The sequence below is a fragment of the Cololabis saira genome, chromosome 22 (genome assembly GCF_033807715.1).
Source record: "Cololabis saira isolate AMF1-May2022 chromosome 22, fColSai1.1, whole genome shotgun sequence".
NCBI lineage: Eukaryota > Metazoa > Chordata > Actinopteri > Beloniformes > Belonidae > Cololabis > Cololabis saira.
Genome location: NC_084608.1, coordinates 4584452 through 4610557, shown reverse-complemented (window position 1 = coordinate 4610557; position 26106 = coordinate 4584452). Strand labels below are relative to the sequence as shown.

The window sequence follows — 26106 nt, the reverse complement described above, 5'->3', positions numbered from 1 at the left end:
CGAAGGCCCTATTGTATCTGTAGGAGATGTCGTTTTTCTTTTTCCGATGAAAGGAGGGCCTTTTTGCCCCCCTAAACGTGCCCCAAAAGTCACCAAATTTTGCACCAAACCAGGCCTGGCGAAAAATTTTATATTTAATGGTTTGCATTAATGGGCGTGGCCTAATGGCTCAACAGCGCCCCCTAGAAAACTTTGTGCCTCCAGCCCCACAATACGGTTTGACGTACATGCACGAAAATCGGTACACACCTGTATCATGGCCGAAACCCAACAGGAAGTCGGCCATTTTGAATTAATCATGGAATTTTGCCGCAATTTTGCCATTCCTTCGGCAGTTAATACGGCCCGAACCGTAACGTGCACCCAGGTGTGTTATACATCAAAATGTGCGTCTCCATCCTGCGACGATCGGCATTACTTTTCTCAGTCAAAAGCGTTACCATGGCAACGATAGATGCCAAAAAGCGCGACCCCGCCTTCATCTGATTGGTCCATATTTGATAGTTCCTATTTTCTGCCATAACTTTTGAATGGTTTGATATAGAGAGTCGTGGGTGGTGTCATCTGCTAAATGTCCAGGCCTGAAGAATCTACATCAAGTCATACAAGCTTCCACTGCAGCCTGAACGTGCACAAGGGTGGAGGGCCCGTTCATCGCTGCTTGCAGCTTTAATTAATGCTATAAAATCTCCTCCTCTTCCAATGATCAGTGTGTAACAGTAACTGCTGTTTAGTTTTTTAAAGGTAGGGTAAGCGATTCTGTGGGACGTCTGACCCAGAACACCTTTTGTCTCATTCAGTAAGGATTTTTTCACTTGGGAGGGTTCATGATGGGACTGGAAGGGGAAGGGGAGCAAGCACTCCATATTTTCTTTGGATTTTCAACAGATGTGATGTCATCCAGAAATGCCTTACCCTATCTTTAAGCTGGAGACTCCAGCCATGTGAAAGCTCTGCTAAGAAGAGAGTGAAGCTGAGTGTGATCTCAGTGTGAAGGTGTGTGGTGCTCAGGTGTGACACGCAAACAGCAACACGCTGTTCCTGCAGACTTACTGGGAGGAAACAAAAGCAACACAAAAGAAACACTGGAGGACAAACTGTCCGTGCTGCCAGATCACGTCCCGCTGGTGGACAAAGTCTGAGAAATGTTAGCAACAAACTGACACAGAATGTGTGTGTGTGTGTGTGTGTGTGTGTGTGTGTGTGTGTGTGTGTGTGTGTGTGTGTGTGTGTGTGTGTGTGTGTGTGTGTGTGTGTGTGTGTGTGTGTGTGTGTGTGTGTGTGTGTGTGTGTGTGTGTGTTTATTAATGTAGGTTACGTTGTGACTCTGAGCCACAAACGCTGAACAATCTGCTAATAGAAACTCTACAGTGGAGGGGACACACACTGACAGGCACTTTAACAGATTAGAGGACACACACACACACACACACACACACACACACACACACACACACACACACACACACACACACACACACACACACACACACACACACACACACACACACACACACACACACACACACACACACACACACACGTTGTGCAGCTATCCTTTTTGGGACTTTTCTCAGACTTGTGTTCAGTGACTACAGCTTAACCCAAACTTAATCCTGGTTCCCAGCTCAACTGGAACCTGAACCAGGCACAATCCTCAATAAATACAGGCTTCTGAGCTGGAACAATCTTGTAATTTTCAAAAACTGCTGCCTCATATACAAATTCCATCACAGCTTAGCTCCGCCGCCACTCTGTAGCCTTATAAAATTTAGATCACCTGCAACAAGTGTCACCAGCTAACCCTAACCCTAACCCTAACCCTCACCAGCTGGAGGTGATTGTGAGATCCCATTCAGGAAAACTATATTTGGTTAATCAGTTTTTACAAAACATAAGTGAGTCCATCTCATACAGCTCATTTAAGAAAAATCTAAAGAAATGGCTAATCCACAGCCAAATTTGTCAACACTAGTCACTGATTTACCTGTAGTGCATGGCCTATATGCTTGTTGTTAGTGTGAAATGTATTGTTTGTTGATATGAATACTGGCCTTGTTTGGTTGGGGGATGGGTTCAGACTTCTATGACTTCTGCAACAGTGTTTCCTCCAAAACGTCCTGGCTGGTTAGGAGGGTGTAGAAACATATAGGTCTGAGGGCCTCCTGACTAATGGAACAGGGTTTATTTTGTTTCTTTTTTTGCATAGTTCACTAACGCTTTTAGCTAGGAGTCTGAATTGTATATGTTGTTTGGGGGCATCCCCCGAACAGACAGACGTTAGTTTGGTGCAGATCGGACCTGTACTTTTCGATGGGCGGGGCTTTGAAACTTCACCTTTTCCAACAATCGAACGGAACGCCGTTGCCACAACATTTTACCAAACCAAGTAAAACTTGACCTGTGGCCTCCATATGGGGCCTAGATTGGGCTTGCCAAGTCTCAACTCTGTGAACCCTCTGCAATGCCAACTAGCTCTGTTGAAGTCGTACAGCCACGCGACCAAAAGATCCTAGCAAAGGGCCTTCTGCATTGCAACATAGTCAAAAATCGGCCTCCCAGCTCAAAGCGTTAGTGAATTATTCAAAAAACACACAAAAAAGGCCGGAAAAAGGCACCACACACGGTGACCTTTGGCACTTCCGAAGGTCGCACGGGTCTGGACCTCGGCACAGTGGATGAGAGTCACCTCCTGATACAGGGTCTAGAATTTCAGCCTCCTAGCTCAAAGCGTTATTGAACTATGCAAAAAAAGACACGAAATAGGCTTCACAGTTCAATTCAATTCAATTTTATTTATATAGCGTCTAATACAACAGAGTTGTCTCTAGACGCTTTCCAGAGACCCATACCCAGAACATGACCCCCGAGCAGTTATTACATAAACAATGGCAGGTAAAAACTCCCCTAGTGGGAGAAAAACCTTAAACCAAACAGTGGCAAGGAAAAACTCCCCTTTAGGAGGGAAGAAACCTTGAGCAGGACCAGGCTCATAAGGGGGGACCCTCCTGCAGAGGGCCAGACTGGTGGGTCAGGGACGGCAACAGCACAGCAGGCAGGTTGAAGCAGCAACGGGATGACCAGGGGTGGGGACCGCAGGCCAGCACGCAGCTCCCGAAGCTCCGGCCCAATCAGCAAGTCCCAGGTTGGGGTGCAGGGTCAGGGAAAGACTTGTGCTCCGTAATGCAAGCTACAAGCCACCCACGACCACCTGCAGAGAGAGAAAAGGGAGGAGAAGGGGGGCCAGCAACGGGATGACCAGGGGTGGGGACCGCAGGCCAGCACGCAGCTCCCGAAGCTCTGGCCCAATCAGCAAGTCCCAGGTTGGGGTGCAGGGTCAGGGAAAGACTTGTGCTCCGTAATGCAAGCTACAAGCCACCCACGACCACCTGCAGGTTCCGGTGTCCGGCAAAGGATGCTGCAACATGGACAAAAGAGAGAAAAGGGAGGAGAAGGGGGGGCCAGCACAAGAAACTACAGGAGCGACTCTGACACAGGCCCGAAAAGAAACACACGCGGTGACCTTTGACACTTCCGAAGGTCACACAGATCTGAAACTCGGCACAGTGGATGAAAGTCGCCTCCTGATACAGAGTCTAGAATTTCAGCCTCATAGCTCAAAGCGTTAAATTCAATTCAATTCAATTTTATTTATATAGCGTCTAATACAACAGATGTTGTCTCTAGACGCTTTCCAGAGATCCAGAACATGAACATAAACATAAACATAAACATAAACATAAACATAAACCCCCGAGCAATTATTATATAAACAATGGCAGGTAAAAACTCCCTTAGTGGGAGAAAAGCCTTAAGCCAAACAGTGGCAAGGAAAAACTCCCCTTTAGGAGGGAAGAAACCTTGAGCAGGACCAGGCTCATAAGGGGGGACCCTCCTGCCGAAGGCCAGACTGGGGGAGTCAGGGACGTCGACAGCACACAGCAGGCAGGTGGAAGCAGCAGCGGGATGACCAGAGGTGGGGGGGGGGGGGCGTCAGCAGCACACAACAGTCATGTGGAAGCAGCAGCGGGATGACCAGAGGGGGGGGGGGGTGCAGGCAGGCGGAAGCAGCAACAGCAGACATCCACGTAGGCAGGTGGAAGAAGCAATGGGATGACCAGAGGGGGGGGAGGGCCGGGAACACAGGCCAGAACGCAGCTCCTGAGGCTCCGGCCTGCAAACATACACAAAAGAGAAAAAAGGGGGGCCGGCACAAGAAACTACAGGAACAATGGACAAAAATGATAGCTATGAGATATTTATAATAAATAAAAATGGTAATGGAGAAGAGAGGCAGGGAAAAGGAGAGGAGAAGAAGGGTGAGAGGCACCGCCCAGCGGATCATGTCGGTGCCCCCTGCAGCATAAGCCTATAGCAGCATATCTACCGCGAAGCTATATTTGAGACTAACTATTATAGTTTTGTTCTATAGCTGCGACAATGACTACTGACTCTAACACACTAAAGTTTACACTACCTAGAGATTTACCAACACCAGCTAGAGGTTTACTTAACACTAACTATAAGCTTTACTAAACAGAAAGGTTTTAAGTTTAGTTTTAAAGGTGGAGGTGGTGTCAGCCTCCTTAACCCAGATTGGAAGTTGGTTCCAAAGTAATGGTGCCTGATAGCAGAACGCCCGCCCTCCAAATCTACATTTAGATACTCTAGGAACTACGAGTAAACCTGCACCCTGGGAGCGGAGAGCTCGGCCAGGAACATAAGGTACTATCAAATCTTGTAAATACTGCGGAGCTAAGCCGTTTTGGGCTTTATATGCAAGTAATAAAATTTTAAATTGAATTCTGAATTTTACAGGTAGCCAATGGAGCGACGCTAACACTGGAGAGACGTGGTCTCTCCTGCGAATTCCTGTCAGTACTCGTGCTGCTGCATTTTGGATCAGCTGGAGCCTATTCAGCAAATTACTTGGACATCCTGCTAACAACACATTACAGTAATCCAGTCTAGAAGATACAAACGCATGAACTAGTTTCTCTGCATCCCTCTGCGAGAGGATTTTCCTAATTTTTGCAATATTACGGAGATGGAAAAACGCTATTTTACAAACCTGATTAACATATGGTTTAAACGACAAATCCTGATCGAAAACAACACCAAGGTTTCTCACAGTTGCACTGGAAGCCATCGCAACACCATCTAATCCCTTCCTAAGATGCTCTGGACCAAGAATGATAACCTCTGTTTTATCTGAATTTAGAAGCAAGAAATTTCTGGACATCCAGTCCTTGATGTCCCTAAGACATGCCTGAAGTTTAACTAACGGTTCTGTTTCATCCGGCTTCATAGACAAGTAGAGCTGCGTATCATCAGCATAACAATGAAAGTGTATGCCGTGATTCTGGATTATACTTCCCAACGGCTGCATGTATAAACTGAACAAGATTGGCCCTAGCACTGAACCCTGCGGAACACCATAACAGACCCTTGACTGTTCTGAAGAAACCTCATGTACATGAACAAACTGGAACCTGTCAGATAGGTATGATTTAAACCAACATAGAGCTGTCCCTTTAATCCCAACAACATGCTCTAACCTGTGCAGTAAAATGCCATGGTCAACAGTGTCAAAAGCAGCACTGAGGTCCAGTAAAACCAATATGGACACTAATCCCTTATCTGAGGCCATAAGAAGGTCATTCGTAACTCGAACCAGTGCTGTCTCTGTGCTATGATGCATTCTGAACCCTGACTGAAAGACTTCAAACAGATCATTTCTATACAAATAGTCACATAACTGGCTTGAAACTGCCTTTTCCAGAATTTTAGATACAAATGGAAGGTTAGAAATTGGCCTATAATTAGCTAAGGTGTCTGGGTCAAGGGAAGGTTTTTTAAGTAAAGGTTTAATTACTGCCACTTTGAAAACCTGTGGTACATATCCTAAGCTTAGGGATAGGTTGATTTGGTCCAGTATTGTCACACCAATAAGAGAAAAAACATTTTTGAATAGTCGAGTCGGGATGGGGTCTAACATACATGTGGTAGACTTAGCTCTATTAACGAGTGAGGTCAGCTCAGGGAGGTCTATAGGATCAAAACAGTCTAGAGACAAGTCAGAGCCTAGGGAAGTCGCTAAAGCTGAAGAAACGCCCACAACCGGCTGGTTGATTTCTTCTCTAATTCTCGTGATTTTACTGTTAAAGAAGCTCATAAAGTCTTCACTACTGAGAGCTGCAGGAATACACGGCTCCACAGAGCTGTGACTCTTTGTCAGCCTGGCTACAGTGCTGAACAGAAAACGTGGGTTACTTTTGTTATCCTCTATCAACGTTGAATAATAAGCTGTTCTTGCTTTGCGAATGGCTTTTTTATATACTATTAGAATATCTTTCCATTCACGATAAGAGTCTACAGACTTACAAGAGTACCACTTCCTTTCCATTTTACGCACGCTTTGTTTCAACATGCGAATATCTGAATTGTACCAGGGAGTTAAGCTCCTGTGGCTAGAAACCCTCCTTTTCAAAGGAGCAACTTCATCTAAAGCTGAGTGCAACAGATCAGCAGTGTTACTAACAAGAAAATCAACATCAACATCAGAGGTAGAACCCAGGTCACTGGCCTCTATTGCTTCAGTAGAGGCTTCACTATTTTCCACTGTCGCAAGACGAGCAACGGTCTCCTTAAATTTAGCAATAGCTTCATCAGACAAACATCTGCTAAAATAATACCTCCTGCCCTGCACTTCAACATCAACAACATTCAATTCCAACGTTATTAAATAATGGTCGGATAAAAGGGAGTTAACAGGTGACACCAACAGACCATCAGTTTCAACACCGTAGGTGAGAACGAGATCGAGAGTATGACCAAAACAATGCGTCGGCCCGTCCACTTTTTGTGAGATACCCATTGATTCTAGAAGAGAATTGAAAGCTAATTTAAGATTATCGCTTTCAACATCCATATGAATATTAAAATCACCCACTATGATGAATTTATCTGTACTGATCAATAATCCAGAAAGGAAATCTGAAAATTCAGACAAAAACTCTAGATAAGCGCCAGCAGGGGGCCGATACACTACCACTAACACAACTGGCTTCTCTGATTTCCAGCTCGGAAATTTCAGACTAAGCGTGAGGCTTTCAAACGTATTATGATTGCACTTAGGTTCAATTTTTGTTTGGAGACTGGAGTTATAAATTGCTGCGACTCCTCCGCCCCGGCCCGTGTTTCTAGGAATGTGATGATTAAAGTAGCCGGGCGGAGTTGATTCATTCAAACTAACATACTCTTCATCCTGTAACCATGTTTCTGTTAAGCAGAAAACATCAGTCCTGCTCTCTGTGATTATATCGTTTACTAACAGAGACTTGGAGCTTAATGATCGTATATTTAATAGTCCGCATCTAATTTTTCGGTCTCTTATTGGTACCAAATGTGCATTGGTTTTAATTTTTACAAGATTATTTTGGTTAACGCCTCTATAACGCCGCACCTGGTGAACTAGTGGAGGGCGGGGAACTGCAACTACTTCTATTTTGCTAGGCACCTGGTTAGAGTTACCAGTTACATCATGTAATCTTATAGTTTTGTTGGCAGGCGTTGGTCCTCGAGAAGCAGCAGAGAAGTGTGTTAAACTACAGCTCTGCATCCTGGCCTGGACCCTGCGATGTCAGGGAGAGGGTCTAATGAAACAGGCCAAATTACTAGAGACAAGAGCAGCACCATCCCGGGTGGGATGAATGCCGTCTCTTCTAATCAGACCGGGCTTTCCCCAGAACGTTTCCCAGTTGTCAATAAAGGCCACGTCGTTTTCTGAACACCACCGATACAACCAGCGACGGAGCGAGAGCATGCGACTAAACATGTCATCACTGGTCAAATTGGGGAGGGGGCCAGAGAAACCTACGGAGTCCGACATGGATTTAGCGAAATTACACACCGAGACAATATTCATTCTGGTTACTTCCGACTGGCGAAGACGGGAGTCGTTAGCTCCGACATGGATGATAACTTTACCATATTTACGATTACCCATTGCCAGTAGCTTCAAATTTGCTTCTATGTCGCCCGCTCTGGCCCCCGGGATACACCTAACTATGGTCTCTGGAGTCGGCTTCACATGTCTGACTATGGAGTCGCCTATCACCAGGGTCGGCTTCTCAACGGGTGTGTCGCTGAGTGGGGAAAATCGGTTAGACACGTGAAGCGGGTGGTGGTGTTCCGTGAGCCCTTTACTACGCTTCCCCCGAACCGTCACCCACCGGTCCTGACTGGCCGGCTGCTCGGGAGCTGCAGGGGAGCGGCTAGCCTCAGCTGCTATGGGCCGGTCCGCCGCTAGCTTAGCCTGGTTAGCTGAGGAGGCTATCGGACTATGGTCAAATTGGCAGAACCGGACCTCTAACTGACTGAGCCTCGCCTCCAGCCCTGTAAATAAACTACATTTTAAGCACTTACCGTCTTCACTAAAGGAGGCAGAGGAATAACTAAACATTTCACACACTGAGCAGCAAAGAGGTGAAACGGTGGGAGACGGAGAGCCCATGCTAAGATGCTAACGGAGGCTAACGGACAGAAAATGTATTGGTGATTGGTGACAGTGAAAGTTACGGAAGAGAAAATGAGCGAGTGTTGAAATAAAGACAGTAATGTACCAGATATAGTGCTATTTTACCAGAAAACAGTCTAAGTTTAAGACAAAAAAAGTCGGGAGAGATCTGTGCCCGCACGCCGTGCACGCCGTGCAGCAGCAACGGACCGCAACACCAGGAAGTGACGCGATGCGTGACGCAGTACGTTACCCAATCAGCAAGCACGCAAGAGATCGTTAGTGAACTGTGCAAAAATAGAGACGAAATAGGCCTCATAGGCAAACCTATAACAATACATAACAAACCTCCTGTGCCTACTGAGCATTAATAACATGTCATAATCGAAGGAGAACTAATTAAAACGGATGTCCTTAACATGAACCTATTGTATTATTGAATTATCAAGGACACTTTCGTGTTTTTGTGTTTAGAAATGTTAAAGATATTAAAAGAAAACCATAACACAAAGAGGAAAATACTGTGGCGAACAAGTCGTGCCCGGAGCGTGTCTCCGACCACAGTCTCCCAGACCACAGTCAACTGCAATAAACAGTCGGCCAAATGCTGATATGTTGCCCAGGCGGGCAAGGCCTTATCTTATCTGTGGTCGTTACACTATGTTCCAAAAAGTATTGTTTTTAATGGACAAGATCCGGCATTTTACGTTGAATTCTATTGTTCAGGTTTTAAAATTCTAGCTAAATACATAAAAAAGGGCGGTGAGGTCTGAGCTTCATAACAAAACTTCTGTGCCTACTGAGCATTAATAACATGGGGTTAGCCATAGAAAGGGGCGATAATGAGGTGTGAGCTCCATAGCAAGCATTAATAACATGGGGTTAGCCATAGAAAAGGGACGATAACAGCCTCCTGCGCCTACTAGTGGGTAGAGTAGGGCCCTACTGGCCCATATCTATGGGATGATTGTTATCTTTTTGTCCTTCATTCAATGGTATGACAGCAGTCAAATCGGGTGACGGATCCCATTGACTTCGCATAGTACTATATCCGTGGTGCTCCCATGAAAACCTCAATAAAACACTGCTAAAACAGCGTTAAAAACATGCTCTTACAAACTGACAGTAACAAACAGTACCTTGCGCGACAAAATCTCATAATTTAGCCACTATAACAAAGAATAATATATAAATAATAATAATGTCATAATCCGTGTATATATCACGACCACAGATCCCACTGACTTTGCATGGTACAATATCTGTGGTGCTCACACGGAATTATACCATTTTCTGTTTTATATAACACGGAAAATAGTGGTGAGAGGTCGTGGGCATTTCACTGATTTTTGTGAGATCTGATGAGTTTAGTGCAGGGGTCTTCAACCGGGGGTCCGCGGAGGTACTGCAGGGGGTCCTCCAACTTAAAAAGAAATAAACGCAATTTTAACCAAAATAATTTGTGAGTTAAAAAAATAATAATAATATATAGGCTATATATATATATATATATATATATATATATATATATATATATATATATATATATATATATATATATATATATATATATATATATATATATATATATATATATGATTGAGAAAACTCCATTAACAGGCAATAATAATCTACTTTTGACAATAACTATTTAGTCTACAACATAAATGATTCCCATGACGTGAGTCATGTGACTAATGTCAACTTTAGAGCGGAAAAACGAGCTAGCTAGCTGTTTAAGAAAAGAAAATTTGTTGCGAAATTGACTTGGCTATTTCATATTTAATGCTAGTTAGACCTGATGGATAAATTAGTGACAATAACGAAGCCTAAAGCCGGAGATTGTAGCGTTACAGCTCGGCCTAACGTTACTCCTTCCACGTCTGACGAGGGCAAAGTTTCATCAACCGTAAACACATGTAGCTAATAACCAAGTCAGGAATTGGTTAATAAGGTGAAATAAGCAGAATAAAACACATTCAAAAGTTATTATAAGCCAGGCTTAAAACAGTTTTTCTCTCATCTAAGGATCCCTGGGCTAAAAAAGGTTGAAGACCCCTGGTTTAGTGCTTTGTGACAGACAGCAGACCACCACTGGACAGGTGGACGGTCCTTCACCAGACAATCACAGACAGAACTACCCACAGTCATGACCACATCAGCAGACGACAAACCTGAATCAAGTCCCAACTGCAGGACCACCAGAGCTCAGCTGTGAGGGGATTGTTTTCGAGGGAAATTCAAAACTGGCATGAAATCTGGATTCAGCTGCAGAAGAAAAGGTTCCCCACGAAGTTCTTCTGCTAGAGACGGACGTTGGGGGCTGTTTCACCTGCTCACTTTTCCTCACAGGTGAGATCAGGTTTCAGCAAGAGGCCAGCACCTCCTCGGATGACCTGAGTGTTGCCAGTCTGACGGCACACTGTGCACCGCAGCTAGACTGCAGCTCAGCAAGACGATACACAAACAGATTACAGGGTTGGTTTGGGTGTGAAGAGCCGGCCGTCTGCGGTGGAGCGTTGCTGAGCTGAGCACGTCACACTGGCAGCGTTTGACAGCAACATAAACGCTGCAAGCTGCGTTTCATGAGTTGGAGATGTGCATGTATGGTGAGCAATGGAGGAACCCACCACATGTTGGTACAGTCCAGGGTTACTTTTGTTAGAACGGTCAACAATAACACGATGACTGGTGCCGGAGGCATCTTCTGATATGACACTTGGCTAAAACCAGACTTCTGAATTTAAACTGGACTTCTGGATTTAAACCGAATTTCTGGACTTAAACTGAACTTCTGAACTTAAACTGGACTTCTGGATTTAAACTGAATTTCTGGACTTAAACTGGACTTCTGGACTTAAACCGAACTTCTGAGCTTAAATTGAACTTCTGGACTTAAACGTGACTTAAACCAAACTTCTGAACTTAAACCAGACATCTGAATTTAAACTGAACTTTTGAATTTAAACGTGACTTAAACCAAACTTCTGAACTTAAACCAGACTTCTGAATTTAAACTGGATTTCTGGACTTAAACTGCACTTCCGACTTAAACCGGACTTCTGGACTTAAACTGGACTTAAACCTAACTTCTGGATTTAAATCAGACTTCTGAACTTAAACTGGACTTCTGGATTTAAACCAAATTTCTGGACTTAAACTGAACTTCTGGACTTAAACCAAACTTCTGAGCTTAAATTGGACTTCTGGACTTAAACGTGACTTAAACCAAACTTCTGAACTTAAACCAGACTTCTGAATTTAAACCAGACTTCTGAATTTAAACTGGACTTCTGGACTTAAACATGACTTAAACTGGACTTCTGAATTTAACTGGAATTCTGAACTTAAACTGGACTTAAACTGGACTTCTGAATTTAACTGGAATTCTGAACTTAAACTGGACTTAAACTGGACTTCTGAGCTTAAACTGGACTTAAACAAGGCTTCTGAATTTAACTGGACTTCTGGACTTAAACGTGACTTCTCCAGACTTAAACTGGACTTCTGAAGTGTTTATGCAGTGTTTGGTCTTACTGTTAGGCCTGACTGGTTTTGATGTCCCCCTGGTCACCTGTCCGTCTCCACGCCTCCGGTTTGCATGTCCTTCCCCCTCCTCATTGCAGGACATCCGGCGTCCGGTGCGTCTCTGCATTAGCTCCCGCCTCTTCCTGAAGGACAGAGGAAGTAGTTGGAGGTGGAGGACACCGCTGGGCTCTGACCTCCGTCTCCCTGTCTTCCTTTCCGTCTCCCGCCTCCTGCCATCAGCCCGTCCTCCCGCTCCGTCCTCCACCATGATACATGATGCAGACTTCCTCCGTTCTCTCCCTTTGTCCGTCCTCGTCCTCTCCTTCCTGTCCTCTTCCACCACATTGGGTTCGGACTTCCTGCGCTCCTTCCTCCGGTCGGTCTTTTTCTTCTCTTCTGTCTTTCCATCTTCTCCCATCTGTCCACACGGTTCAGACTTCCTCCTCAGCATCTGTCGATATCTCATGAATGTCGTCCTGTCTTCCTCCTCCTCCTCCTCCTCCTCCTCCTCCTCCTCTTCTTCTTCTCTTAACCCAAATGGTTCGCTCCTCCTCCTCCCCGTCCATCTGTCCTTGTCCTTCCACCTCCTCAGCACCAGGCTGCTGAGGCGTTTCATTGCCATGGAGACAACGTCTTTATCAAAAGTTAGGTGACAAAAGGATGCTGAATGAAGATGAAACAAAGAGGCGGAGCCTGAACGAGTCCTGATGTGAAAGTTCTCCGTCCAGCCTCAGAGAGGATCACTTACACTAAAGTGGTCTTTGCCCCTAAGGATTGTTTCCCGCTTAAATTGGACTTAAACCAGACTTCTGAATTTAAACTGGACTTAAAACTGGACTTAAACCAGACTTCTGAACTTAAACCAAACTTCTGGACTTAAACCAAACTTCTGAGCTTAAGCTGGACTTCTGGATTTAAACGAGATTCAAACCGAACTTCTGAACTTAAACCAGACTTCTGGACTTATATGGAACTTCTGGTCTTAAACTGGAGTTCTGGATTTAAACTGGAGTTAAAACTGGACTTAAATCAGACTTCTGGACATAAACCGAACTTCTGAACTTAAACCGAACTTCTGGTCTCAAACTGGAGTTCTGGATTTAAACTGGACTTAAAACTGACTTAAATCAGACTTAAATCAGACTTCTGAACTTAAACTGAACTTCTGGACTTAAACTGGAGTTCTGGATTTAAACTGGACTTAAAACTGACTTAAATCAGACTTCTGAACTTAAACTGAACTTCTGGACTTAAACTGGAGTTCTGGATTTAAACTGGACTTAAAACTGACTTAAATCAGACTTCTGAACTTAAACTGAACTTCTGGACTTAAACTGGAGTTCTGGATTTAAACTGGACCTAAAACTGGACTTAAATCAGACTTAAATCAGACTTCTGAACTTAAACCGAACTTCTGGATTTAAACTGGACTTCTGGATTTAAACTGGACTTCTGGATTTAAACTGGACTCAAACCAGACCTGTGGATTTTAACTGAACTTTTGGACTTAAACCAGACATCTGAACTTAAACTGGAGTTCTGGATTCAAACCAAACTTCTGGACTTAAACTGAACTTCAGGATTTAAACTGGACTCAAACCGGACTTGTGGACCCAAATTGAACTTCTGAGCTTAAACCAACCTTCTGAACTTAAACTGGACTTTTGGACTTAAACTGGACTTCTGGACTTAAACTGGACTTCTGAACTTAAACTGGACTTCTGAACTTAAACTGGACTTCTATACCTAAACTTGACTCAACAACGCCAGTCACAGGCTCCCCTTCCTGCGTCGTGATTGGCTGTTTTCACTCAGGTGTGGCGGACGTTTCCATTTGTCTACCTTTGATGCTAAATTAATCTAAAAATAATAAACTAATTGATATTTTCCTTGTAGGAAGACTAAGTCAGAATAAATCTTAGGCTACATTTTGTTCTGAATCAATTTAAACAGTTGGATGAAACTGAAATTTACTGAAATGTATTCAAACTTGTTTTAGCACTTAAAAACCGGCTCAAGTTTGAACTCAAGTGTCCTCAGCTGAGAAGTCCAGCGATCTTGTCCTCAGCTGAGAAGTCCAGTGATCTTGTCCTCAGCTGAGAAGTCCAGTGATCTTGTCCCCAGCTGGGAAGTCCAGTGATCTTGTCAGCCTGTCGTCCTGGTTCCCTGATGTGATGGATGTGATCTTGACTACATGAGTTGTTTTGCTGTCTTTGCTGAAAGATGGTTAAAAAGCCAGTCTCAGTAGATCCTTCTCCTCAGATTCCAGCAGAAAGACACTAAAAGGAAGCATTCTGAGGTCACGCAGCTCTGATGGACGCTGAAAACTCCCCTGGTCCTGCGGTCCATCAAGGTCTCCCTCAGGCCAGAAATCCAAATCCTCAGGCCCACCTGTCCCACCTGTCCCACCTGTAGCTCTGCAGCTCACACAGACGAGCTGTCTGCAGCAGCGTTTCGGCCTGTGGAGTATCAGCTGAGTGGGAATAGTCCTTACTGTGCCTGTGTGTGTGCCTGTGTGTGCCTGTGTGTGTGTGTGGCTGTGTGTGTGTGTGCCTGGGTGGTGTGTGTGCCTGTGTGTGTGCCTGTGTGTGTGTGCCTGGGCGGTGTGTGTGCCTGTGTGTGTGCCTGTGTGTGTGCCTGGGCGGTGTGCCTGGGTGTGTGTGCCTGTGTGTGTGCCTGTGTGTGTGCCTGGGCGGTGTGTGTGTGTGTTGTTTGGCCTGTAGCCACATTAGCCCCGCCTCTCCCTGCTGCCTGCACTGTAAAACATCCAGCAGGTGAAGCCGTCTGCAGGAGGCAGCAAACCCCAAACCTCGGAGTTTCCTCCACCTCACAAGGAATCAGCTGGGAAACTGGTGGAAACTCTCACACATGCAGGGTACTTTCTGCTACTTTCTGCAGCTTCCTGCAGCTTCCTGCTGCAGTGCGAGAGTTCAAAATAAGTGGAAGATCCTGAAATGTGTGAGAGTGTACGTGTGTTGCTGTTGGTTCTTCAACCTTAAAAAGACAAAGGTCAGAGTGACCATGATATGAACATGAGATACATCATCATCTGTGGAGACAGGAGCGCTGTAAAAAATACATCCGATTGTTTCAATCAGGCCGTTGCTCTTTTTGGCCAGTACCCAGACTCTCTACTTCTTTCCATGGTAACTGCACACACATACAGTATCTCATGCATGCACTAGTGGTGTTACAGACACGCAGGTAGACAGGCGGAGCTGCCATTTGTTGTCATAGTAACAGGACTAAGTTACACCCACTAAACAAGCTCAGTGGCTGAGAATGAAATAAAAAAAAAAATGTGGGTCAAAAAATAAAAGTCTGTATTTGAGACAGTTACAGCCAAAAGGACTGAAGACGAGAGGAAACAGGTGGGGACAGTCAAGGAGAATGGTGGTCTCTCTGTCAGAGAGGTAATTGCCCTTTTATCTTTTCACACAGCTGAAAAATGAAGGAAAGCATCTCCGATGGACTTCCTGTTCCACTTTTACATGTTTAAGAGCCTACGACAGGTGTTTTACTGAGTTTGGCTGCTGACAACAGCATCCCCCGTCGCAGGAATGCGTTCAGCCTAAATGAAAACTACAGACACTCTAATACCTGCTAAGCTACAGCTTGGCAGCAGAATATTATTCCACTTGTTGACTGAAAATAATAATATCCAATAGCCTCTAGTTTACAAAGATTTGGAGCTTTTTCTGAGAATGACTTAACTGCTTATTTCTGAAACTGAAGCATTCAGAACCCAGCAGAAACACTGGCAGTAACTTCCATCATTTTGGGCCCCCGGAAAACAAACCCTGTGACTCCAACAGGGCATTTTATTGTTAACAAAGTTTTAATGTCCAGAGTTTACTCCAGTACATCAGCTGTGATTAGCATGTCGTAATGACATTATTGTTTATTCAGATATGAGCTTATCTGGATTGAGGTCAGCGTTTACGCGCTAGTTTCTTCTTCAGTCGTTATCGTGGGTACTGCAGTATTGCTGTAAACGTTCAGGCTGATTCCTTATCGTTGATGCTCGTTCATTCCTGCTGGTTTTTCAGACGGCTCCCCTCTGTCGGGACCTTGGGGGATATTAACCCTTCGGTTCTCGCTAACTCAGGCATTGTCCACATTTTTTACCATTTGACTTTCATTTATGGTTCTGCCTCAGAGTGACTGTGGAAGTCAGACACGTATCTACCAAACAAGAATCAAATCTGCACTTTTTCCCGTATCCTGCCTCCAACCCCGCCAGGCCCAGCCCACACTCGCTGTAGCCCATGTTAAGGCAGGCATGTGACATTACACTTGTTGGGTCTGAAATGGCACTTTTCCACCAGCACCTACTCGGCTTGACTCAACTTGGCCTGGTTTCTTTTCCATAACAATCCAGGTGGAGCAGAAGTAGGAGGTTGGAGTGAAGCTGCTGTGACGTATTTGATTGCGTGATCTAAACGAAGAAGACAACAACACTAAAGATGTAAAACAGGGGTCGGCAACCCGCGGCTCTAGAGCCGCATGCGCATCTTTAGCGCCGCCCTAGTGGCTCCTGGAGCTTTTTCAAAAATGTTCTTCTTTTTTTCCTTTTTTTCTTTTTTCCTTTCCTTCTTAAAGGAGCTTGAGGCCGGATTGTGGCAAGATTTATGAAAAAAATTCATATACGTTTTAAGTTTTCTAGTAACAATGTCAGATGAAGCGTTCCAAACCCAAAAGAATGATTCCTCTAGTGTATCTCTCTGTTGCCTTGAACAGGCTGTGTGCTGCAAAAGGTGCTGCAATTCGGTCCCGAATTTCCCGCGCTGGGCTGTGGATGTGACGTCACATGACGCTGCATGCACGTTCTCCCCGTTCTCCCGTGCCGGCTTCACTGTTGGCTGCAGTACCCCCAACGGCCGTCGTGGTGAAGGGTGGCGCTAGAGAGTCTCATTTCTTAAAAGGAGCCTCATGCTCCTTTAATCTCAACATTTCAACTTTTTTCTCGAGATTGTATTTCAACATTAATCTCGACATTTCGACTTTTTCCTCGACATTTCAACTTTTTTCTCAACATTTCGGCTTTTTCCTCGAAATTTTGATTTTTTTCTTGACATTTTGACTTTTTTCTCCACATTTCGCCTTTTGCCATTTGCCTTCATTCTAAGGCTTAAACAAGACTTTTCATTTTTTGCGGCTCCAGACATATTTGTTTTTTGTGTTTTTGGTCCAATATGGCTCTTTCAACATTTTGGGTTGCCGACCCCTGATGTAGAACCTGGAGGAGATGATAGATGTGCTGCTGGGTCTGTGGCTTGTGTTCCATATCAAGTTGAAAAATGAGAGAGAGAAGCTTCCAGCGGCTACGCTTTTTTTGTCAATTTGTTTGTCTCGGTGCTGCTGAAAAGTCAGCTGGAGCCGTGAGCAGCTATGAAGAGACAGAGCTCCAGGTAGATCTGGTCGTTCCTTATCTCCGTCTAGATCCCTTTTTAATTCTCTCCTCAGCACCAGGTTTATGAACATCTGCACCTCAGAGTTGGATCACCAAACAGACTTTTTCTGCCATTGCTGGTTGAATAAAATGAACAAGAATCCGTCAGAGTCTCTTTCTCTGATTTCCTCCTCCTGACTCAGACGTCTGACTCCAACCCCCCGACCAATCGGTGGCCTGTAGTGTGATGATGTCAGATACAGCCGACTCAGCAGCTTAGAACCTCGGCAGAATAGATACAGAAAAGTATCTACTCGGCACGTTAGACCCCTGGTGGAAAAGAACCAAACCGAGACGAGTCGAGTCGGGCTGAGTAGGTACTAGTGGAAAGGCTCCATACCTGGGCCATAAGCACCAGAAATGAAACCGGGTTAGGCCCAAACACATATTCTTCCTGTGTTCCTGGGCTAGTTTTTGGTTGAGTGAGTCAGATGTCATGGGTGGTCCCAGGTGGTCCCGTTCACTTTGTGTTGTGTTTGCAACTTCAGCCTCCCTGTGATGGACTGCCATCCTTTGGCCATGCACAGGTCTCAACAACAAACGGACCGTCAGAGAGCTGCTCCACCTAACTAAACGCCGGCTAGCGACGGACAGCTATGCAGCTCTGAAGCAGAACACTGTGGTCATCTGAGATATTGCACCTTCATCTCGGGTTCCCCTCCAGCGGTGTCTGAATACTCTTATATACACATGACAGACTTAAGTTTGCTTTGTCTCCACAGTTTGATTTAAGTATTACTAAAAGCACAAATAAACGGTTTTTAATGCAGATAATGCTGAGGAATGAAGAAGTTGCTCTAATGGCATCACTAAACTGAAACGACTGCTTCCTTTTTCATGCTCTAGTTTGGTGGATCCAGTTTAAGAATCCGACGGTGAGTAAATTTCCCCCATGGACGTCTGATATGGGGCTAGAACAGTCTCATAATTCACAAACGCACAGGACAAAATTCACAAATGCACAGACTGATTCACAAATGCACAGAACAATTCACATGTGCGTAGGACAAGATACACCAATGTGTTTTTGATGCACACACAAATATAACCTGATTTACAAACGTTTTTTTGTCTGTGAGCTGCGCTGGATTTGCGTGTGACTTTTGAGACTCCCCTGACGTGACTCGATCCACAAATGCGTTTGTGAATCTTGTCCTGTGCATTTGAGGAATCGGCGTGTGCATTTGTGAATCAGTCTTTGCATTTGTGAATTTTGTCCTGTGCATTTGTGAATTATGAGACTGTTCTAGCCCCATAGTCTGACCCCAACTCACGTCCAGATAAGTCATGTCGTTTCCTGTCTGGCAGGTTCAGGAGTAAAAGAAGAGCAACTCTGATGCTGCCAAAGAGCGCAGTCAATGTTCACCTTAGAAGTGACAACGAAACACGGCGCTCAAACACCACCACTGCTAACATAGCACGTTTCTTCAATGCTAGGTTTATACTGGCTGTAGGAAGTGTGACCCGCAGGGCACACACTCGCTTCCTCACAGCGCACCAGTCTGAAGTCTGAAAGCAGCGACCCTTAATGGTGTCCAGTAGCTGACGGTCCACAAGTGACCCAGCTAGCCGTGAGTGAGACCTTCAACGTCACCACAACATCGCACGGTCGCTCCAGCACGGCGCGGTACGAGAAAGACGCTTTGAAAGTGCTCGTCAGAAACCTGTGGGCGATGTCATGCCGGGTTTTCCAGTAATAACACAGCCACCTTCTTTCCATGTGAAACCAAAGATTACAGGACTGTTTCAGAAAATTTGAATATTGTGATAAAGTCCTTTATTTTCTGTAATGCAAAAATGTCATACATTCTGGATTCATTACAAATCAACTGAAATATTGCAAGCCTTTTATTATTTTAATATTGCTGATCATGGCTTACAGCTTAAGAAAACTCAAATATCCTATCTCAAAAAATTAGAATATTCTGGGAATCTTAATCTTAAACTGTAAGCCATAATCAGCAATATTAAAATAATAAAAGGCTTGCAATATTTCAGTTGATTTGTAAGGAATCCAGAATGTATGACATTTTTGTTTTTTTAATTGCATTACAGAAAATAAAGAACTTTATCACAATATTCAAATTTTCTGAGACAGTCCTGTATGTCTATAACTGCAGCTCCAACAGCTAAATACATGCAAATTTATAAGATAAGAATATTAAAAAACTGCTTTGTATCTCCAACCTCGAAAAAATTGGGACAATGTGGAAAAATGCAATTAAAGAAAGAGGGAAAAAAATAAAAACACAAAGAACCGGAGTAACTCTTTAATCAACTTCATTACATGTGTTGATAAATGTGAGACTGTGTTTATACCACATTTACAAAGGCAGGTACAGGACTGTACTGCAGAATAAAATGGTGGTGGTTAGTGGTTAGCAGCACACGGATATTTTACAGTGCACCTTTGTTTTTGAGGACAGAAACAACAGCTCTGTGCTCCATCTGGGCCTGATGTTCCTCTCTTGGTTTATTAAAGGATCACAGTTACAGGGATTATGAGCAGATGATGGAGCTGCAGCTTTCTGATATCAGGTCACTGTTTGCTTACACAACGCCAGGACGTCCCCAGAAACACAGATCAGCTGTCGCTGCCCTGCAGCTCCACCCGTCCCTGGGAGCCGGGCTGTTCCCGGCAGAACCTCAGACCGGATCCTCCGGGCCAGAACTGGGACAGCCCGGTGCTGGACTGACCTGCAGATCCTGCAGGGACTGACAGGATCTCTGTACTGGAACTGCGGGGGTCGGGGGTTAAAACCACAGCAGCAGACTGATGTGGGGAACCACTTCCACTGACACGAGGTGCTCGGTCTCCAAAGGCTTTTGACCTTGTGAATCCATTCATCTGCTCCACCATGACATCATCCATTCATCTGCTCCACCATGACATCATCCATCCATCTGCTCCACCAAGACATAATCCATCCATCTACTCCACCATGAATCCATCCATCTATTCCACCATGAATCGATCCATCTACTCCACCATGACATCATCCATTTGCTCCACCATGACATCATCCATCTAGTCCACCATGAATCCATCCATTTGCTCCACCATGAATCCATCCATCTACTCCACCATGACATCATCCATCCATTTGCTCCACCATGAATCCATCCATCTACTCCACCATGAATCCATCCATCTACTCCACCATGAATCCATCCATCTACTCCACCATGAATCCATCCATCTACTCCACCATGAATCCATCCATCTACTCCACCATGAATCCATCCATCTACTCCACCATGAATCCATCCATCTACTCCACCATGAATCCATCCATCTACTCCACCATGACATCATCCATCCATTTGCTCCACCATGAATCCATCCATCTACTCCACCATGAATCCATCCATTTGCTCCACCATGAATCCATTAATCTGCTCCACCATGACATCATCCATCCATCTGATCCACCATGAATCCATCCAGCTGATCCACCATGAATCCATCCAGCTGCTCCACCATGGATCTATCCATTAATCTGCTCCACTATGTTGTCTTGCAAAAATCTGCTCCACAATGACGTCATCCATCCATCCAATGTGATGTCATCTAGCATCTCCACCATCAATCCATTCATCTGCTCCACCATGACGTCAATCATCCATCTGCTCCACCATGACGTCAATCATCCATCTGCTCCACCATGACATCATCAGTCCATCTGCTCCACCATGCATCCATCCATCTGCTCCACCATGAATCCATTCATCTGCTCCACTATGTTGTCTTGCAAAAATCCGCTTCAACATGACATCATCCATCCAGCTGCTCCACTGTGATGTCATCTAGCATCTCCACCATAAATCCATTCATCTGCTCCACCATCAATCCATTCCTCTGCTCCACCATGACATCATCAGTCCATCTGCTCCACCATGACATCATCAGTCCATCTGCTCCACCAGGACATCCTCCATCTATCTACTCCACCATGAATCCATCCAGCTGCTCCACCATTACGTTATCCATGTGCTCCACCATGATGTCATCCATCCATCCATCCATCCATCCATCCATCCATCCATCCATCCATCCATCCATCCATCCATCCACCCATCCATCCAACTTCAGAGTGATGTTGAAGTTGCTTCCTTTCTTGCAGATGTATATGCGTTTAGACGACAGCTGTCGTCCATCGTCGGCTGTACCAGTGAACCCAGAGACCAGACCCCACTCCACCAAACACTTCAAAACACTTCACTGCTGGGAAAAAGTCACTTGGTGCCTAAGACATTTATAATAAGTAAAATGGCAGAAGAAATCTGTTGGATTCTTCTCAACAGCTCATTGTAGGTGAAGTTAACCACGACTGCTGCTCGCATCCACCACTGTTGAGTTCAACAAAAACAGCTGCCCTGTGTTTCAGGGTGTGTTGGTAGGTTCAACCTTTCAGAGTTATGTGTCTAGAAAAACAGCTGGCAGTGATTCAGACATCTACAAATTAGTGGAGAGCAGCATCCAAGGGCACGAGAAAGCCCAAAACGAGATGCTAAAGCAACTCAACCAATCAGAAGCATTGTCAAAAGTAGTAAGTCCAGAGGAGATTTAAACTCTTCTCAGTACTTTGCTTAGTAGTCTAGGAACAAGTCCTCAAAAAAGGCTTTAGTTTTCGAGATACCCCTACCCGAGGTAGAACCAACCACAACAATGATTTTTATTATCTTTAGGGTCTATTAGTGAAATTGGATGTTGTGGTTTTTCATTTTGGGGGGAAATGTGTTTTTTTGGCTATTCTTTAGAACTAGAAAATGGGCCAAATTGGCCAGTTCGAATAGGGGAAAAGTGAGAAAAAAAAGCCCATAACTTGAGAATGCTCACTCTTTTCTGCATCACATTTGCTGGGGTATGAACCAGGTGGTCCACCATCATCAAACAGTCAGAAAATGATTTACCTGAGAAAATAGTGAAATATAGCGCTGTAATCATACTTTTAGTGTAGGCGGAAATTGTACTTTTTGGTAATAAGAACATATAGGACTCCTTCACTTTTCTCTCATTTATCAGAAAAACATAAATCCCTATAAAATATACTATTACTTAGTTGTCTAGTACCAGCTTCCTGCAGTGGGAAAGCAGCTTGGATCAGAACACATATCCCAACTGTCTGGACAGTTTACCTTAAAAACGACAGGTGCTGTTGATGATCATCGTTATGATGTAGAGAGAAGACTGGGAGGTAAAGACAAGTAAATTCACCCAGAGTATTAGAGTGTCCCCACCACACACACACACACACACACACACACACACACACACACACACACACACACACACACACACACACACACACACACACACACACACACACACACACACACACACACACACACACACACACACACACACTTTGGCAACATAATAGCCCTCACTTTGTCCAACATGAATCAGATAAATTGCAGCATTTGCAGTACAAGGTCTCTGCATGTCCTTGTACACTCTCCCACTCCCACGCACTCACACTGACAGACCATCACTCACACACACACACACACACACACACACACACACACACACACACACACACACACACACACACACACACACACACACAGACCGACAGCTTCATGTTGGTTTGGTGAAAACACCACTGAAAAACTGTTTCCACATTTCACCATGTGATCTTACTATAATACTTTCACAACAATCAGTAACGGACAGGAGCAGAAATAAAACAATGTATTTGATTCAAACTTATCCCTGTGGCACCGCCTGGTGGTGAAATCAAGTTAGGCAAACAGCAAGCAGGACTTCAGCAGAGGGCCTGTGGGGCAAGTGAAGGGCCTGTGGGGCAAGTGAAGGTCCTGTGGGGCAAGTGAAGGGCCTGTGGGGAAAGTGAAGGACATGTGGGGCAAGTGAAGGACATGTGGGGAGAGTGAAGGGCGTGTGGGGCAAGTGAAGGGCGTGTGGAGCAAGTAAAGGACGTGTGGGGCACCAGTGTTTCCACCAGTGTTTCCACCAGTGTTTCCACCAGTGTTTCTACCAGTGTTTCCACCAGTGTTTCTACCAGTGTTTCCACCAGTGTTTCCACCAGTGTTTCCACCAGTGTCTCTACCAGTGTTTCCACCGGTGTCTCCACCAGTGTCTCCACCAGTGTTTCCATCATTTTTTTCACCAGTTTTTCCACCTGTTTCCATCATTTTTTTCACCAGTGTTTCCACCAGTGTTTCCACCAGTGTTTCTACCAATGTTTCCACCAGTGTTTCCACCAGTGTCTCCACCAGTGTTTCCACCAGTGTTTCCACCAGTGTCTCCACCAGTGTTTCCACCAGTGTTTCCACCAGTGTTTCCGCCAGTGTTTCCACCATTTTTTTCACCAGTGTTTCCACCAGTGTTTCCACCAGTGTTTCCACCAGTGTCTCCACCAGTGTTTCCATCATTTTTTTCACCAGTGTTTCCACCAGTGTTTCCACCAGTGTCTCCACCAGTGTCTCCACCAGTGTTTCCACCGGTGTCTCCACCAGTGTTTCCACCAGTGTCTCCACCAGTGTCTCCACCAGTGTTTCCACCAGTGTTTCCACCAGTGTCTCCACCAGTGTCTCCACCAGTGTCTCCACCAGTGTTTCCAGCAAAGTTTCCACCAGTATTTCCATCAGGTTTTTAAGCAGTGTTTCCACCAGTGTCTCCACCAGTGTTTCCACCAAAGTTCCCACCAGTATTTCCATCAGGTTTTTTAAGCAGTGTTTCCACCAGTGTTTCCACCAGTGTCTCTACCAGTGTTTCCACCATTGTTTCCATCATTTTTTTCACCAGTGTTTCTACCAGTGTTTCCACCAGTGTTTCCACTAGTGTTTCCATCATTTTTTTCACCAGTGTTTCCACCAGTGTTTCCACCAGTGTTTCCACCAGTGTCTCCACCAGTGTTTCCAGCAAAGTTTCCACCAGTATTTCCATCAGGTTTTTAAGCAGTGTCTCCACCAGTGTTTCCACCAGTGTTTCCACCAGTGTTTCCACTAGTGTTTCCACCAGTGTTTCCATCATTTTTTTCACCAGTGTTTCCACCAGTGTTTCCACCAGTGTTTCCACTAGTGTCTCCACATGTGTTTCCACTAATGTTTCCACCAGTGTTTCCATCATTTTTGTCACCAGTGTTTCCACCAGTGTTTCCACCAGTGTCTCCACCAGTGTTTCCACCAGTGTTTCCACCAGTGTCTCCACCAGTGTCTCCACCAGTGTCTCCACCAGTGTTTCCACCAGTGTCTCTACCAGTGTTTCCACCAGTGTTTCCACCAGTGTCTCCACCAGTGTTTCCACCAGTGTTTCTACCAGTGTTTCCACCAGTGTTTCCACCAGTGTTTCCACCAGTGTCTCTACCAGTGTTTCCACCGGTGTCTCCACCAGTGTCTCCACCAGTGTTTCCATCATTTTTTTCACCAGTTTTTCCACCTGTTTCCATCATTTTTTTCACCAGTGTTTCCACCAGTGTTTCCACCAGTGTTTCTACCAATGTTTCCACCAGTGTTTCCACCAGTGTCTCCACCAGTGTTTCCACCAGTGTTTCCACCAGTGTCTCCACCAGTGTTTCCACCAGTGTTTCCACCAGTGTCTCCACCAGTGTTTCCACCAGTGTTTCCACCAGTGTCTCCACCAGTGTCTCTACCAGTGTTTCCACCAGTGTTTCCACCAGTGTCTCTACCAGTGTTTCTAAGTGTTTCCATCAATCTTTTCACCAGTGTCTCCACCAGTATCTCCACCAGTGTTTCCACCAGTGTCTCTACCAGTGTCTCTACCAGTGTTCCCACCAGTGTCTCCACCAGTGTTTCTAAGTGTTTCCATCAATCTTTTCACCAGTGTCTCCACCAGTATCTCCACCAGTGTTTCCACCAGTGTCTCTACCAGTGTCTCTACCAGTGTTCCCACCAGTGTCTCCACCAGTGTTTCTAAGTGTTTCCATCAATCTTTTCACCAGTGTCTCCACCAGTGTCTCCACCAGTGTTTCCACCAGTGTCTCTACCAGTGTTTGTGTGTTCCCACACACACACACACACACACACACACACACACACACACACACACACACACACACACACACACACACACACACACACACACACACACACACACACACACACACACACACACACACAACAGTACCTCTGGCCTTGTCTCTTTTGTTCCGGGAGAACAATTTGATGCTGACAGGCGATGATGTTTGCTGGTTTGAATCCTTGGACGCTGACCGGAAGATCCCACTGAAACTGAGCCTGACACACACACACACACACACACACACACACACACACACACACACACACACACACACACACACACACACACACACACACACACACACACACACACACACACACACACAGTCTTAGCAGGTTCCTGTGGAGTTCCCTCCCCCCAGTCCACCTATGTGCCAGTCAGGTGTGTGTACCTGCGAGGAGACTTGGGTGGCGAGTCTTGGTGGTGGAGTCCAGTCTGGTAGTGGAAGATGGTTTTCGGGGAGCTGGGACTGGTCTGGGAGCTGGAGGTTCTGGGCGGGGCGGAGTGGGGGCTGGAGGGCCGGCTGCTCGAAGCCCGGTGGAAGAAGCTCCAGGTGGGGCTGGCGGAGCGGCACTGAGGCTCCCTCTGCAGGACGGGAGG

The 26106-nt window shown here is 45.3% G+C and overlaps 1 protein-coding gene across 1 annotated transcript in view; it reads right to left on the bottom strand.

The window, feature by feature from the left end:
• Positions 1–26106, bottom strand: part of LOC133423738 (5'-AMP-activated protein kinase subunit gamma-2-like) — a 74153-nt gene that overhangs the window by 34713 nt on the left and 13334 nt on the right. Inside the window, exons 3-4 of the mRNA XM_061714051.1 lie at positions 25898–26091; positions 25612–25721 (exon numbers count right to left, since the gene is read on the bottom strand). Coding sequence (XP_061570035.1) covers positions 25612–25721; positions 25898–26091 — 304 coding nt within the window. The remainder of the gene's footprint in view (positions 1–25611; positions 25722–25897; positions 26092–26106) is intronic.